This window comes from Phocoena phocoena, chromosome 3 (assembly GCF_963924675.1).
Source record: "Phocoena phocoena chromosome 3, mPhoPho1.1, whole genome shotgun sequence".
NCBI lineage: Eukaryota > Metazoa > Chordata > Mammalia > Artiodactyla > Phocoenidae > Phocoena > Phocoena phocoena.
Genome location: NC_089221.1, coordinates 60,687,478 through 60,704,685, shown reverse-complemented (window position 1 = coordinate 60,704,685; position 17,208 = coordinate 60,687,478). Strand labels below are relative to the sequence as shown.

General features: G+C 41.6%; 1 protein-coding gene across 1 annotated transcript in view; it reads right to left on the bottom strand.

Annotated features, from left to right (window-relative positions):
* IQGAP2 (IQ motif containing GTPase activating protein 2) overlaps nt 1–17,208 on the bottom strand; it is a 239,231-nt gene that overhangs the window by 131,069 nt on the left and 90,954 nt on the right. Inside the window, exons 2-3 of the mRNA XM_065874499.1 lie at nt 10,513–10,669; nt 1,954–2,031 (exon numbers count right to left, since the gene is read on the bottom strand). Of these exons, the coding sequence (XP_065730571.1) occupies nt 1,954–2,031; nt 10,513–10,669 (235 nt within the window). The remainder of the gene's footprint in view (nt 1–1,953; nt 2,032–10,512; nt 10,670–17,208) is intronic.

Below are 17,208 nucleotides of genomic sequence, written 5' to 3'. Positions count from 1 at the left end.
TTTAAATCATAATGAAATTATCCTAATTTAACATATGCTGCCTCATACAGAAAAACTGCATTTCAATGTCTGTCGTTATTAATCTGTTTACCACTCAACACCCTGTTAGTACTTACTAAATTGCAGTTGAGAAATAAATATGAACTCTCTATTATAACTATTGCCCAGAAAGGAACACTATTCAATGTTTTCAACATTTTAGAAGGGAAAGTAGTTTGATTAAAAAAAGGCAAAATAAAATAGATCAACATTGACTATTGCAAGAAAAAAGGAGCTGAGTTAAAACAGGTATTAGCACAAATGTATTTTAAAAAAGGCATTCATAATTTACATGAAGGAGTCCTTTGTTTTCGTTGTGGAGTGTGTTTTTAATTGCAAACCTGGATTACTAATAAGAACAACAACATAGGTCTAAATAAGTCAGTAGCCGATACCCTTGCTGGATCACTCTTAAATCATTTCTTTAAAATAGCTGTACATATTAAGCAATTCAAAAAAGGGAACTATTGGTACATATAGAAACCTGATGGATCTCAAGTGAATTATGCTTAGTGAAAAAAGTCAATCTCAAAAGGTTACCTACTGTATGGTTCCATTTCTATAACATTCTCAAAATGACAAAACTATAGAGATAGAGAATAGATTAGTGGCTGCCAGGAGACAGGGCTGGGGAAGGGATGCTATATATAATGTCCAACCTCTCTGCAGTATCGGCATCTTGATTGTGGTGGCGGTCACACAAATCTATTCATGCATAGAACTACAAACACACACACACACACAAATGAATGCATATAAAAGTGGTGAACACTGAATAAAGTCTGGAGTCTAGTTAATATTAATACACCAATGTCAATTTAATTCTGTACTAGTTATGAGATGTCACCATTAGGGGAAGCTGAATGAAGTCTACACAAAGATGTACTATTTTTGCAACTTCCTGTGATTCTAAAATTATTTCAAAATAAGAAGTTTAAGAAATAGCTCTACAATTTCTATCACATGTAATTATTTCTTCATTTCCTCCACTTGTCTATATATCTCACAGGTGTAAGGGTGCCTGCTCTTTGAATTTAACAAGTTCTGAATATTTGCTGAATGAGTTTTATTTGGGAGATCTATTTCAAGAGTAAGACCTCTAACCCCCTAGCCAGTAAAATTTAAAGTGATACTACGATTTATAATAATACTTTATCGAAATAAATTTATAATGATGATTTATAGTGATACAATATATACGGATACAATGAGACTTAGAATCTTAAGTATAAAAAGCAACACAAAAAAGGGAGGTGGCTCTTCTAAATCAACTCTCTACCAGCCAAAGCCTGCTCCGACCTTGTTTAATTTATTTTTTTCTTTCTTTCTTTCTTTTTTTTTTTTTGCAGTACGCGGGCCTCTCCCTGTTGTGGCCTCTCCCGTTGCGGAGCACAGGCTCTGGACGCGCAGGCTCAGAGGCCATGGCTCACGGGCCCAGCCGCTCCGCGGCATGTGGGATCTTCCCGGACCGGGGCGCGAACCCGTGTCCCCTGCATCGGCAGGTGGACTCTCAACCACTGCGCCACCAGGGAAGTCCTAATATATATATATTTTTAATTAATTTATTTTTATATTAAGTGGGTTTTTTTTCTTTTTTAACATCTTTATTAGAGTATAATTGCTTTACGATGGTGTGTCAGTTTCTGCTTTATACCTTGTTTAATTTATACACACTTTCACCTGGCTGCTCTCAGTCTGAGTTCTTGCCATATGTTACTTTTTATAGGCCTTTCCATATTTCTGTTAGTTCTCACATTTCTTTTTTTTTTTTAATTTTTTAAAATTTTTTTTCTCACATTTCTCATTTCTGATGCAATAAGGACATTTGCTGCATTAACGTACCCCAGTCTGCTAAATTTCTTTCCACAGTGAGGTGTTTGCATTACTCCTTTTGTTTTCCCAGTTCAGGCTTACCTTGGGTAGACCAATAGACTCCATCGCTCTTAACCACTGGACGGTGTTATCCGTGTGTCGAAAATGAAGGCCCGACTTCTAACGTGAGGATGGGTGATGGTTGGGGGAGGGGGAGTGGAAAGAAGGGAACGCACAAACAGTGAGTCAAAAAAGTAATAACTTTTTTCATTAGCAGGATGCTTTCAATTGTCTTTCTCCTAGAATCGTGTCATGAACGCTCATATAAAACAACCAGAGATCCAATAAAGGAGATGACACTATCTCAGCAACACTGCAACCATTTGGGATGGACCGTCCCAGTTCCCAGAATTCACACGTTTGAGGTAATTCTGAACTAGAATCTCAAAGACCATTTTCTGTCTAGCACGCCTTAGGATGTTTTATGAGACACACGTGCACATACATGAGCATGTACGCACGTGCGCGCACACACACACACACACACACACACACACCCCATGTCAAGACTGTGGCAACCACAGCTGAGAGGACTGTAACTTCAAGAAAAAAAAGGATTTTTAGAAGACCAAATGCCTTTTTTTTGGTGGTTTCTGGCTCTGCCAAACCATTTTTTCTGATCACGAATGTAGTACGATTTCTGTAAAAAACCTGAAAAATGTAGAAAAATACAAAGATGAAAACAAAAAGCACCCCACGATTCAGAGCTAATTTTAGTATTTATTCCTTCTATAATCTAATTGTAATCTTGGCCTTGTACAAGAAGTAAACTTTCACTGGAAATATTTTACAAGACCTTTTTCTACCCATATAATAAAAATAGGCTATGTTTTCCATTCCTAACGGTCCTAATCAGCCAGCCATTATTTTCTCCATAAATAAAGTATTCTTGTTGCTATTTCATGAAGTTTTATCAGGCAATGAACCATTGTGAGCTTTAAAATGATCTTATATATTTCATTAGTTAAATGTGTACCGTAATGTTATGTATTTTATTTTCATTTCAAATAAAATAAGAAGTAACTACAGCCAAGTTTCATCATAACTAACACCCAGTGGTAGATCATCACATTCAGAAAGTCTAGCTCTTCCCTTTTGTGAAGGGAAAAAGGGTCATCTTATGTGACCTTTTACAATCTAATAGTTGGAAAGCATTTTTGTTGCTGTAAGGAATTAGGAAGTATAAGCTAATTAACATTTGACAAATATTTACGTGCTTTTGATAGTGGCCACTATTTTTTTTTTTTTTTTTTTTTTTTTGCGGTACGCGGGCCTCTCGCTGCTGTGGCCTCTCCCGTTGCGGAGCACAGGCTCCGGATGCACAGGCTCAGCGGCCACGGCTCACAGGCCCAGCCGCTCCGCGGCACGTGGGATCTTCCCAGACCAGGGCACGAACCCGTGTCCCCCTGCATCGGCAGGCGGACTCTCAATGACTGCGCCACCAGGGAAGCCCAGTGGCCACTATTTATTAAGATTGGACTGTGTGTGTCAAGCACTTTACATAAATTATCTCTGATCTTCAAAACACTCTGCAAGGTAGTTATCACTCTCATTTTTTAGAGATGAGGAAATCTAGGCCAAAAAGATGAAGCGACTTGTCTAAAGTCAAACAGCTCTTAAGGGGCTGAGCTGGGATTCAAGACTAGGTCTCTGTGGATCTTAAAACCTTTCCTGTGCTAACACTCCCTAGGGAAGAGGGCAGGACATAATGACCAGGGGATTATTCTTCACAGGGAAGAGATTAGCTAATTACCATGAAATAACTAGAGGGAGGGGGAAGTGTATGGAAAGAGAGGAAGGATGTTAAAGAATAAAGAGAGAGAGGGCTTCCCTGGTGGCGCAGTGGTTGGGAGTCCGCCTGCTGATGCAGGGGACACGGGTTCGTGCCCTGGTCTGGGGGGATCCCGCATGCCGCGGAGCGGCTGGGCCCGTGGGCCATGGCCGCTGGGCCTGCGCGTCCGGAGCCTGTGCTCCGCGGTGGGAGAGGCCGCGGCAGTGAGAGGCCCGCGTACCGCAAAAAAAAAAAAAAAGAATAAAGAGAGAGAGAGCCCGCAGACAGTTCACAGCCAGGTGGTAGTGTCTGAGGGTAACTCCGCATCAACTGTTGCAGAATACAAACACTTCTCAGACACGGCCACTCTGCGACCGTGGAGGGACAAAGCGGAGATAATCCTCAATCACGTCAGGGCAGAGGACCTCAACACCACAAAGTAACTAAACATCACCCTCTTCCAACTAAGACAGGCGACTTATTTCTTGTCTGGTGTCAATCTGGTTCCTGTTCAATATTCTCACCTCCTAGATAAAAATTACCAAGATACCAAACTGATTACGCTTCCTGGCAACACCGCAACGATCCTTGCGCTTCCCTAAATCCTTATTAGAATCACTCAGTACAAGCTCAGATCTCCACTGAGCTATTTTCCCTTCCTTACAGCTCCGTGGGTATGCATTTTTTCTTGGCACATCATATTTAAATAAATATAATTTTATGTTGGTTTCTGAGAGTCTTTGGCTGGTAGCCTTCAACAATCCAAATTATATAACAAAAACATCCCATCCATTTAGTGGTTTCATTAGCTAGGTAACCTCAGGAAAGTTACAAATCTCTTTGAACCTTGGTTCCTTGGCTACAATAGGGAATGGTATGCTTCTCTGGGTTGAGGATTTAATGAGATTTATACATATAACACTTAGTTGCAAGGTACACCTAAAATGCAATAAATGTTAGTTATTGTAATTATAAGACTGGGCTTGAAACTTTTATTCACCTGTAAGGCCAGAAAAAGGTTTAGCGCTTCATGTGAGAGGCACTGAAGGAAAGGGTGGTTATCAGAGTCATATTTCTATGGTAAATGAGTGATAGATTTTAAATCCTGTGTCCGCCTTAAACACCTCAGGAATGCTGACCTCAGAACCCTATGGTCCATGCCTGCCTATTTAAGAAGTAAGCTTCAGTGAGCGAACTGCATTAACATCTTCAATCTACCACGTTTACTTCAATTAGAACAAAAACAATCTTCCAAACAGGCTCAAAATAATCTTAGTCTGCTATAACCATTTATAGCTTGTCTATTTTTTCACCAGTCCTACAGTAATATTAATATATTAGGCTAGGTGGTATGTCTATAGTCGTAACTTGGCCAAGGGCTGTTACTGAACATCTACCTAATTTCTTTCAGGTATTAGACTAGAGAGTATATGCTGATTTTCTACTGCTGAGCTACTACAGCACCAGCGAAAAAGATTACTGCAGTTTAAATTGAATAGATGAGGTATTATGTAAGTCTTCCTTGGATGGTAACTTCTTACATATTAGGATCAAAGCATTTTAGAACGATGAGGTAGTTTAAAACCAGTAATTATTCTAATGTGCTCATTTTATAGATGAGTCAACTGATGCCCTAAGTATTTAAGACACTCGAGTTGACCTAACTTGTTGAGCTCTGGGTCAAGACTGGCTTGCAGAATTCCCTGACTTCAAGTCCAAATATTCTGGTCAATTTACTGCTCACAGAGCCTCAGGACAAACACCTGTAACAGTTACAGTGTAACACTTACAGTGTGCTTACCTCTGTCAGGCAGGCACTGGGCCTTGCATAGATCACATTTGTTCTTCACAATTTCTCAACAAGGCTGATATTGTTACTGTTTTCCCACTTTACATTGGAGGAAACTGAAGCTCACAGAGGCACAGTTAGTGGCAAAGCCAGATTCTGAGGTGTTTTGGTTCTACAGCTCATACTACTGACCACTATGTACATGCTTTCCCTATCTAAGGCCCTCCTAAATGTTCAATGCGTGTTTATTGTACGTCTGCAACTGTCAGTGCACTGTCCAGAGTGATAGTGTTCTTTGGCTTTGAGCCTTATTAGACTGAATCCTCTCCAAGGAATGCCCCTCCTACCTCCTCCTCTTTCTCTTGGTCATCCTAGTTGGCTTGGGAACATTCATCCTTCAAGCCCCACCATGGAAACCTTCCTGGCTTCTTTACCAGCCCAACCCCCTTTAGAACTGACCACACTATTCTTGGTTGGCTCCTACCATCTACCCAGCCATCTTCTCTTCACTGCCCTCCACCCATTTCCAGCCCCTTTCCAGATTCGCCCTTTGTTTTCCCTCTTGAATCCACTCACTTCTTGTCTCTGCAGGCCACTGTCACCTGTCACCTGGACTGAGTAATCCCCTCATGCACTCTGCCTGCACGTCCACCCTCCCTCCAATGTGTTCTCCAAATAGCAGCAGAGAAATCTTTCTAAAGCACATACTGTACCATGATGTCTCTGCCAACACTGAAACAGCTTCCCCCTGTACTTAGGTTGAAGTCACTCGTTGTACTTAGGTCCTCCATGTGTCACTGAGTAATCTCTCTCTGCTTCCCTCCTGGTCTCATTTCTCACCACTGTCCCTCACCGTAGCCTTTCAGCCACTCAACTTGGCCAAGCTCTTTTCTTCCTTGAGCTTCTCACAAATGGGTCCCTTCTCTCTGGACCATCCTCCCCATTCCCTATGCTTAACTCTCCACACGGATGAGTTTCCTCTCATTCTTCCAGCCTCAGAGTAAATGTCTCCTCAGAGAAGCCCATGGCCATCTGTCAATAATTCTGGCTTTCATTTCTTCCTTCATACACTTATCACAATTCACGACTGTCTATTTTACTCACAGTCTCTCTCTCCAGCTGACCATGAAATCATGTCTGCCCTGCTGCCCACTCTGCCATTGGTGCCTGGAGCAGTGGCTGCCACATGGTAGGTACTAATAAGTACTGTATGGATAATTGAGTCCTATCCTTTATGTATTTCTATCTTAGGACAATTTTATCTGCTTTCTGTATAACTTTATTAAAATGTATTATATTAATGTGTGTCTGCCTATAGTCAAACCTTTGTAGACTCTAAGAAAAAAACTGCCTGGCGTGATTATTAAGAATGCAGCTTCCTGGGTCCCTGGCTAAGATTCTGCCTGACTCAGTAGTCTGGGATGGGGCCCAAAAGTTGACGTTTTTACACACACCCATCAGGGGGTCCCACAGGAAGTTTGAGCATCACACTTAGAGGAAGAGTTTCAGTAAATATTGAATAAAGTACTGAATAAAGCATAGAAGACAAGAAACGGAGTACTCTGGCTTACTACGAACTACTGTCATTCGTTCCTTCACCCAACAGCTATTTCCCTAGCACACCCTATGGGCCAGAACCTGCACCATTCGCTGAGGATATGACAGAGGAGACACACACAGTTCTTGCCTTCATGACAGTACTCCGTGGTGTGTCCTTGTGTGCATGGCATGATTATGCAACTCAGACCTGGAAGGGGGGTGGTGGGAATGGTCAGGGAAAGAATACTCATCACTGGAAGCTTTAACTCTAATACCTAGCATATCTTTCTAAACCTAAGTTAATGAGGGGCCAAGGCTGTACATAAGCTGGCAGACAAAGAGGATGGGGCAGCATGAAAGCTCCCATCTACTTAGCTCAAAGCCATCATCAGTGTCACAACTGAGGCCTTGCGATTCGGGACAGAGCTTTTGCATCGGCGACACCCTGCCCAACAGGTGGGTCATATTTTATGGCTGCAGTCCAGGCAGACCCTGCAGTGAGCACCCAGGCTCACCGAACTCATGGTTTCCAGATGGCACGTCAAGAGACAGGCCTAGGTTAGCAAGTGTTCCCTTGTGTTTCAACGTCTCTGTCGCAGTCCCGTGATTTAGTGCTCCTTAGAAAGGACCACGTGCGTGACGGGCTTTAGACCTGAAGAACACATGAACGGGAAGCTAAGTCTCCTGTCCACTAGTACCGGTCTCCTTTCATTTCTGTAGACAAAATGAAATGGCCTTAAAATAAAAATTTATGATTACATGGCAAATCACTGACAATTTCCATTCAAGGACACTTTCAAGGATTTAATAAAAGGAGAAAAAGAAAAGCCTCTTTTTTTTTTTTTTTTTTTAGAAAAGCCTCTTTTCTCCAGTGAATTAACAGAGGGGTAGTTTCCATTTGTCCCATGTTTCTCCCACATCACAGCTGGCATCTACCACCCTCCATCCACCACCTCTCTTCTTTCCATGCCTCTCCTAGCATCCTTTCTTCTGTGCACCCCAGTGGAGGCCTGACGGCACGGGTGACAGCAACATAGAACACTTCCCTCTGTCACGATGTTTTGCTCAGGGATGTCATCATCTGCTTAGGCGCCACAGGTATTTTATTCTTTAACAAGAAATTGGAATCACTTCCCTGTCCCCATCCCAAAGAGAAGCTGCTACTATTCAAATAACAGGATCTCTGATGCCAGGAGGAAACAGTACCTGTTTAAGTTGCCATGAGGGGGTCCACAGCTGAACTGGGAAGAGACACCTATATTCAAGGTGTATAATGTGCCAGGAGAGGGAAGAATCAGCCCACCCGCTGCTCTGAGTCTCACCTTCACTAAAGGTCTGTCTTTCTGGCCTGATTCTCACTATCCACACATCAACATACCCACAATCTCTTTCCAGGGAGGCCTGGAGCCAACTACACTTTAACTCTATCATCAAATCTACATGGCTGGGGCTTCCCTGGTGGCGCAGTGGTTGAGAGTCCACCTGCTGATGCAGGGGACATGGGTTCGTGCCCCGGTCCAGGAAGATCCCACATGCCACGGAGCGGCTAGGCCCGTGAGCCATGGCCGCTGAGCCTGCGCGTCCGGAGCCTGTGCTCCGCAACGGGAGAGGCCACAGCAGTGAGAGGCCCGCGTACAGCAAAAAAAAAAAAAAAAAATCTACAAGGCTGTTAGTACTAATAGGCCTAGATCTTGGTAACTACCATTACAGTAATGAAAATAAAACAAAAATCGTGCTCTAAAATGTGGATAAATGTTCATTTATTTTGTGACAAGGGGGATACAAATTATTTTTTACCGTGCTTTTCTGAACTTTTAAAGTATTCCTCAAAAAACAAACTTTAATTTTGGCTGGCTAAGTCATTTGTTTCACTTAAGTCTTACAAAAGGCCGAAAACTTACTCTAGGGAGAAACATCTAGAGTTAATAAACACATGACTTAATAAACTCAAACTTATTTTAAGATATGCAAACACTTTTATTCATAACGTTATTCAAGGCAGAAACTTTTGCTCAATTCCCTTTTGGGCTAGATGATGAAAAGAGAGTTGTCAAAAAAGATGTCAATTCATCTTGTCTACTGTTAGCATAAACCATTACTCAAACATTTGCTCTGAATTCAATATACACATTTAAAAAATAAACTTTGTCTCAATAACAACTGAAGGGTAGTGTGGCATGCAATAAATGGAAAAGCATTCCATTTTCAACTATACTTAATGTTACCCTTGAAATTTTAAGAGAAATAACTTTTAAGGATACTTGAAAATCTGCAGATAAAAAATACTGATATAAAAAACCAAATACAATATATTAAGAAAATAAAGAATCAAGTTTCAAAGAAGCTTTAGAAACCCTGACCCAAAGTGGAGAACGGATCACATGTTCCAGGAGGGAATAGCACACATTTTTTTTTTTTTTTGCAGTACGTGGGCCTCTCACTGTTGTGGCCTCTCCCGTTGCGGAGCACAGGCTCCGGACGCGCAGGCTCAGCGGCCATGGCTCACGGGCCCAGCCGCTCCGTGGCATGTGGGATCTTCCCGGACCGGGGCACGAACCCGTGTCCCCTGCATCGGCAGGCGGACTCCCAACCATTGCACCACCAGGGAAGCCCCAACAGCACAAATTTTAAAATTCCCTTTTGAAGACACATATAATGAAGGGGTCTTTCAGGCTGGTGTTTACTTTTTCCTCCTTTGCTTTTTAATGGAAAATTTCAAACATAAAAATTGGACAGAATAGTGTAATAAACTCATTTGCATGCCTCATCTAATCTCAACAACTATGAACTCATGGCCAGTCTTGAATCATCTGTCCAACCTCCTCCCAGTTATTTTGAAGCAAATGATAGATGTATCATTTTACCTGAAAATACTTAAACATGTATCTGAAAAATATCAGAATTTTTTTTATTAATACAAGGTTGGTATTTATTTTGGTTTGGTTTTCTCACCCATATGCCTTCCCAAATTAGCCACGAAATAATTCTTAAAACTAGTTGCATATAAAAAGGGTAGTCTTAATTTGTTTTAAACACCAAAAGGAAAGGAGTTCCTGACTATTCAATATCAGAGTTTTTTTTTAAAATCACCTTGGGCCTAACTCTTCAGGGCCACAAGTTCAAGTCCCAGTTGGGTACTTTATTCCTTGATGAGAACAAGGGGAGTAATAAACTGTGTTGATGGTGAAAAAAGGAGGGGTAGAGGGCCCCCCACTGGCACTAATAAAATGACCTCCATGAAGGAATAATGGGGGTGGGAGCTAGGAAGCCCCATAAAGCAGAGATCTCTAGGCCTCAGACCAGAAATAGACAAATGCTTTGCTTTTAAAATTGCTGCTGCCTCAGGAATGATTATTTACAGGCTTAAAAGACCAAGGACATCCCCTTTCCCCACAACCCATCTCCCACCAAATCCTTATAGAAACACTAAAAGAAAGGAAAGGAAGGGAAAGACTGAACTTCCACTTTGAGCTGGAGGCCAGACCAATTAGATCTCAGTTACCTTGTAACGTGTTTGTTCCACATCATAGATCTTTTTCTCCGATACCATTTTGGGGGCAAAGAACTTGGCTAACTTTGCAAGGTAAACTCCGTTCCGGAGCCCTTCTTCCAGTTCAGTGGTTGGTGGCAATTCTTCAACTAAGCAGACTTCCATCCACCTAAAGGGATTAAAAAAACCTTAAGGTGACTCCAGTTCAAGTAACTTTCTGTAACTGAAGAGATGCAGTATCTTACTACCTGTGATGGAGACATTAACAAAGGGAGCGGGATGTGAAACATCTTTAGGTGTCACAGATGGGAAGAGAGAACTTTCTGGGTGGGACAAGAATTCAGAACACACAGGAACAAGGGGGATGACAAGCCCAGAGGCACTGAACTCACTTCCAAGCCAGAGCTTGTCGACTTCACTTTTATCAGAGTCTCTGCCAATTCTCTTTTGTGCCAAAGAGGAAAAAGGCCAAAGCATATTTGTATGGGTGGAATGAGTCTTGCTGACATTACAGAAAAAAACAGTTCCAAGTTTATGAGCCCTCAGTGGAGGACATTCTTGTAGGGGTTATGCTGTGGGGAGAGTGTAGTCCCAGGTACAGTAAAATTTGCAGTTGCCTCAGTCTGGAAATGACTACCAGGAAAGGTAGGAAGCGTGGAAAAGGGACAGTGAAATTCAGAAAGCAGACGCTGTCTTCTTTAAATAGGACACATTCCTTTTTCCAATACCAGGAACTTATTACAGCATGCTTACCTTTTTTGGGGAAGGTATTTACTGGATTTTGAAAAAGATGAGATTAAATCTTAGGACATTGTGCCAGTATTGTAGAAAAGAGAGCACCAAGGTCACTACTGGCTCAAAAACACACAGTGGGAGGGGAGCCAGGCCAGTTCCCATTTCACACTGGTGTGCTGAGAATCTGTGGAGCTCAGAGAATAATGCGCTTCCTATCCATTCTTGAAGAACTCTTCCCTACTGTAAGACCCAAGAGGCAGGGGTGTACGCTCTCACCTCCCTGCCACGAACCCACCGCCCAATCACCAACTATGAGTGTGAGCTCCACACCTATATAGCCAGTCCCCGCAGAAGATCATTAACAACGACAGCGCCGATCCCATCAACACCTGGCAGTCGGGAGAGGGCTGTTCTGCAGTATTAACAACTGATCGTGATCCAAGCAGTGAACGCTGTAAAATGTCTCAATTGCTTGCAGCTCTGGCCAACATCTTTGAAAAGCTCAAAGAGTCCCTAATAAGCAAGGAGTATTTACTGACCACTTATTTAGGCAATGTAAAACGTGGAGTATATGAGAAAAGCATAAACATAAGCCCTGCCTTCTAAGAGCATTAATTATAATTGAGACGGCAACACAATCGTGGGGAAAAACCAGAGAGCCATGTAAGAGAGGCTATGCTGACCAATGCTACATGTTAGTGCATAAGAAGAAAAAGTTGGGGAATAAAGGGGATCATTGGATTATCGCTGGAGTAACAGGGAAAACAATGAGAAGGTGGTGGGATCTGGATTTGGCCTAGAAAAGGGGAGTCTTTGGAAAGGCAGGGGAAGCGCTTAGGAGCTGGGGAACAGGACATACTAAAGCCATAAAGGAAACATGGCTGATTCACGGAGCAAACCCAGAGAAGACTCTGGGCCTTTGGGGTTCATGGGAAGAAAGGAATAAAGCTGAGCACACATAGTGAAGTGAGGTTCTGAGGGAACTGGCGTTAAGAGAAGTGATGACGTTTGTTGCCACAGGAAGCAGGGAGCTCTTGGCAACTTCGCAGCAGAGGAGTGACAGGCTGACAGTGGTAATTAGAGAAAAGTAATCTTGTATGATGGATGCCCCAAAGATAAAGCGCTCTGTCAGCCTTTCCCATTGTGAGGAGTGGAGGGACTGGATGAGACAGGAAGAAATGGGAAGGAAGGAAAACAAGAGGCATTTCAAGGAAACGGTAACAAGACTTGGTGACAGCTTAGAAAGTGCAGGAGGGGGTCAAAGGAAAGAGAATATTCCCAGCCAGGGAGAGGGGCCCCGTGTGGAGGGAGGACTCAGCCCCACATCCACTGTGTGACCCCAGGCAAGCCCCCTAACCTCTCTGGGTCTCGTTTTTCTCCTCTGCTAAAGGGGCAGGAGATGAGAAGGATGGGATGTTAAGGTCTCTCCCAGGTCTAACATCCTAGGGGGACTGGGGAAACTGGGAGAACAAGGAACTGATAAAAAGAGATGACAAGTTTGCTTTCACATAACAAACAAGGGCTTCAAATGAACGTAAGAGTACCAAAGCCTTGATGAATTTTTAAAAATGTAAGAAATCAGTAACAACATTGCCTTTTTGAAAAAAATCTGGCCAAGTTAAAAGCCACTGCACTAGACCAAGTTTCTAATCTAAATAAACTACAAATTACAGCATTATGCTACTTCACATTAAAACAAACCTGTTTTCAAATAATTATCTTGAAAAAATGTACAAAATTGTTTCTAACACAACAGTATATAACTGCTTTATAATAATCCCGTAATCGGGGGTAGATGTATGAAGGGTGGCAGAGAGGTAAATTGACAATTTGTAGTAGGAGTGGGGGAGGTAAATTGACATTTGGGACCAAGGGGCAGGAAGTTAAAATAAAAACAACTCTGAAGTGTGATATTTTAGACTTGGTCTTACTTTTTAAAAGGATAATCACCTTAATTTTTGTCTGTGTTAGAATATATGTGTAGTTGGCTGAAAACACTATTCTAAAAACTTAGATTAACTATAGCCTATTGAAAATGTAGCCATTGCTAATGCATATAACATCATGAAGTACTCAAAGGCAAAAGCCATCTCTTCTTCCTTTTCATAATCCCTTTATCCTGGAAATGTATTTACAGATATTGGGTACCCAACAGATTGTTATTAAATGAAAGATTCTGACTGCTTAAGAAAAACGTTTTCCAAGCATCACAGTTACATCATAACATCTTTTAGGACACTGCCAATGACTTGTAAATGCAGCATTTTTGCAACATTAGGCATCAATGTTTCACTACCTTGAAAGTCAAAAGAAAATGCTATTACCATCAATGGTAACTAGTGTTTATTAGCACTATTTTATTCTAGAACCTGGATTTAATACTTGACAGGGATTATCATTTAATCCTCGAGCCCACCCCATAAGGAAAGGTGCTATTAGGATCACCACTTGCAGATGCTAATCTGAGGCCCAGAAAAGCCAAGGCCATAGAGCTACTAATTGAAAGACATCAAAAAGCTCCTCTAGGAACCCTCCTACACTGTGGGTTGAAATGTAAATTGGTGCAGCCGCTATGGAAAACAGTACGGAGGTTCCTCAAAAAACTAAAAATAGAGTTGCCATATCATCCAGCAATCCCACTTCTGGGTATATATCCGGAAAAAACTTTAATTCAAAAAGATACATATACCCCTATATTCATAACAGCACTATTTACAACAGCCAAGACATGGAAGCAACCTAAATGTCCATCGACAGATGATCAGATAAAGAATATGTGCTACATATATACAATGGAATATTACTCGGCCATAAAAAATGAAATAATGCCATTTGCAACAACAAGGGTGGACCTAGAGATTATAATTTTTACTAAATTGAAGTAAGTCAGAAAAACAAATACCATATGATATCACTTATATGTGGAATCTAAACTATGACACAAATGAACTTATCTACAAAACAGAAACAGACTCATAGATATAGAGAATAGGCTTGTGATGCCGTGGAGCAACTAAGCCTGTGCGCCACAATTACTGAGCCTGCGCTCTACAGCCCGTGAGCCACAACTACTGAGCCTGTGTGCCCCAACTACTGAAGCCCGCGTGCCTAGAGCCCGTGCTTTGCAACAAGAGCAGACACAGCAATGAGAAGCCCGCGCGGCGCAAGGAAGAGTAGCCCCTGCTCACCGCAACTAGAGAAAGCCCACGCACAGCAACGGAGACCCAGTGCAGCCAAAAATAAACAAATAAGAATAAATACATAAATGTATTTAAAAAAAAGAGAGAGAGAATAGGCTTGTGGTTCCCAAGGTAGACGGGTGTGGGGGAGGGATGGATTGGGAGTTTGGGATTAGCAGATGCAAACTATTACATACCGAATGAATAAACCACAAGGTCCTACTGTATAGCACAGGATATTCAATATCCTGTGATAAACCATAATGGAAAAGAATATGAAAAAGAATATGTATATGTATAACCGAATCACTTTGCTGCATAGCAGAAATTCACATTGTAAATCATTTGTGCTTCAATAAAATTTTTTTTCAAAAAGCCCCTCAAATTCCAATTTTTAACTCTCACGACTCAAACAGAAGAAGGCAGTCTCACCGCCTAGTGTAAAATAAAAGTGGTAACAGGACACTCCAGGCTACTTCCAGAGGAGGAGTAAAGGCCGCATGGTTTGGAGATGCAGACGCTTTCACTCTTCAGTGTAAGGTCAGAGCATAGTACATTCGCTGTCAAAGTGGAGTAAACGTCCTAGGGTTCCATTTATTCCCTTGGAAGTCCCTCTTTGTCAGTCACCTACCTCACAACTGTAAGTGACAGACAGCCTCGGCTGTGTCTTGCGGGTGCTGTTGTAACTGGGTGCTGGGTATGGGAAGCTTAGAGTCTGTCTAAATGGGGTCACCTCCTCGAGAACTCTGGCAAGACAAGGCAGGATCTCTAAGAGTCTCCTCATAATATACAGCTTGGAAACTTATCAATTATTAGTCAGTATATGATCAATAAAGATTGAATGATGATAGCAAGACCATTCTTCTGGAACAGTCAGTAAACTCTGCTCCAGCATAACCAGCTAGGCTGGCTCCCTAACACTGCTCTCAGGGTATTAAACTACCTCACAAAAAAAAAAAAAAAAAAAAACTACCTCACAGGGAAGCAGGGGCCATGATATGCAAGCTTCTAAACTAGTACCCAGTCATCACGTGGACTGAATATCCTTTGGACCTATGTTTCGAAAGCCTCCACTCTCCCCTCCCCCCGTCTGCTAGCAGGATGCTAAAGCTCAGGGCAACCTTGAAAGAAGATGGAAGATTTCCCATCAGCCTGGGTCCCTGAGGAACCCAGGGACCTGGGTTATCTGCGTGGTAAAGAGCCTCCTGTACCCCCTCATCCTCGCCTTAAGCTACTGAATCTTACCTGAAAAAGAATTAAATTTCTACTGCCAACCTCAGCCTCAGTGGCTTATCTGTTACAAAGCTAGTGGTACCCAGTCAAACCAATAGAATTCATTAAGTGTGATTTTTATGGTCTGTTGGGGTCAAACTTCCTGTCGCAATCACAATACAGAAAACAACTGGCCTGATGTTCAGAAGTCTGGATTTCCAATCACTAGCTGGATGCCCTGGAACAGGTCACTTAAAACTCTGGGCTGAGTTTTAGTCCGAGAGTCTAAAATTATAAATGGAATTCTGTACGACGCTAATTATGTGATTTTGTTGTGTTTAATAACAGCTTTATTGAGAGAGAATTCACACACCATACACCCTTTTAAGATGTATAATGCAGTGACTTTTAGCATAGTCACAGGGTTGTGAGACCATCACTTAACAATTTTAGAACGTCTTCATCACTCTGAAAAGAAGCCCTATAACTCATTTACAATATTCCCCGTTTACTCCCAATTTTCCAACCCACTAATCTACTCTCTGTTTATACATCTACTTATTCTGGACATTTCATGTAAATGGAACCATAAAATACATGGCCATCTGTGACTAGCTTCTTTCACTTACCATAATGTTTTCAAGGTTCATCTATTGTGTAGGATATACTAGTGCTGCATTCCTTTTCATTGCTGAATAATATTCTGCTGTATGGATATATATCATATTTTGTTTATCAGTTTAGGGACATTTGGGTTTTTTCCACTATTTGGCTACTATGAATAATGCTGCTGTAAACATTAGTGTGTAAGTTTTTGCAAGGACATATGTTCTGCTTTTTCTTGTGTATATACCTAGGAGTAGAATTGCTGGGTCATAAGGTAACTCTATGTTTAATCTTTTTTGGAACTTCCAGACTTTTCCAAAGCAGCTGCAACATTTTACATTCCCATCAGCGCTGTGTGAGGATTCTAATTTCCCCAGCTCCTTGCCAACACTCAGCTGTCTTTCTGATTATAGCCGTCCTAAGTAGATACAAAAGTGGCATCTCATTATGGTTTTGATTTTCATTTCTCTGATGGCTAATGATATTGAGTATCTTTTTATGTGCTTATTGCCCATTTGCATATCTTATTTAGAGAAACGTCGTTTCAAATCCATTGCCCATGTTTTAGCTGGGTTTTTTTTTTAAATAATTGAGTTATAAGAGTTCTTTATATATTTGGTATACAAATCCCTTATCAGGTACATGATCTAAATATATTTCTTCATTCTGTGGGTTGTCTTTTTGCTTTCTTGATGGTGTCTTTTGAAGCACAAAAAGGTTGTAATTTTGATGAAGTCCCATTTATTCTTTTTTTCTTAAAGTCTTTATTGAATTTGTTACAATATTGTTTCTGTTTTATGTTTTGGTTTTTTGGCTGCAAGGCATGTGGGATCTTAACTCCCCAACCAGGGATTGAACCTGCACCCCCTGCATTGGAAGGTGAAGTCTTAACCACTGGACCACCAGGGAAGTCCCCCATTTATCTATTCTTTTTTTGCTTGTACTCTGATGTCATATTTAAGAAACCACTGCTTAA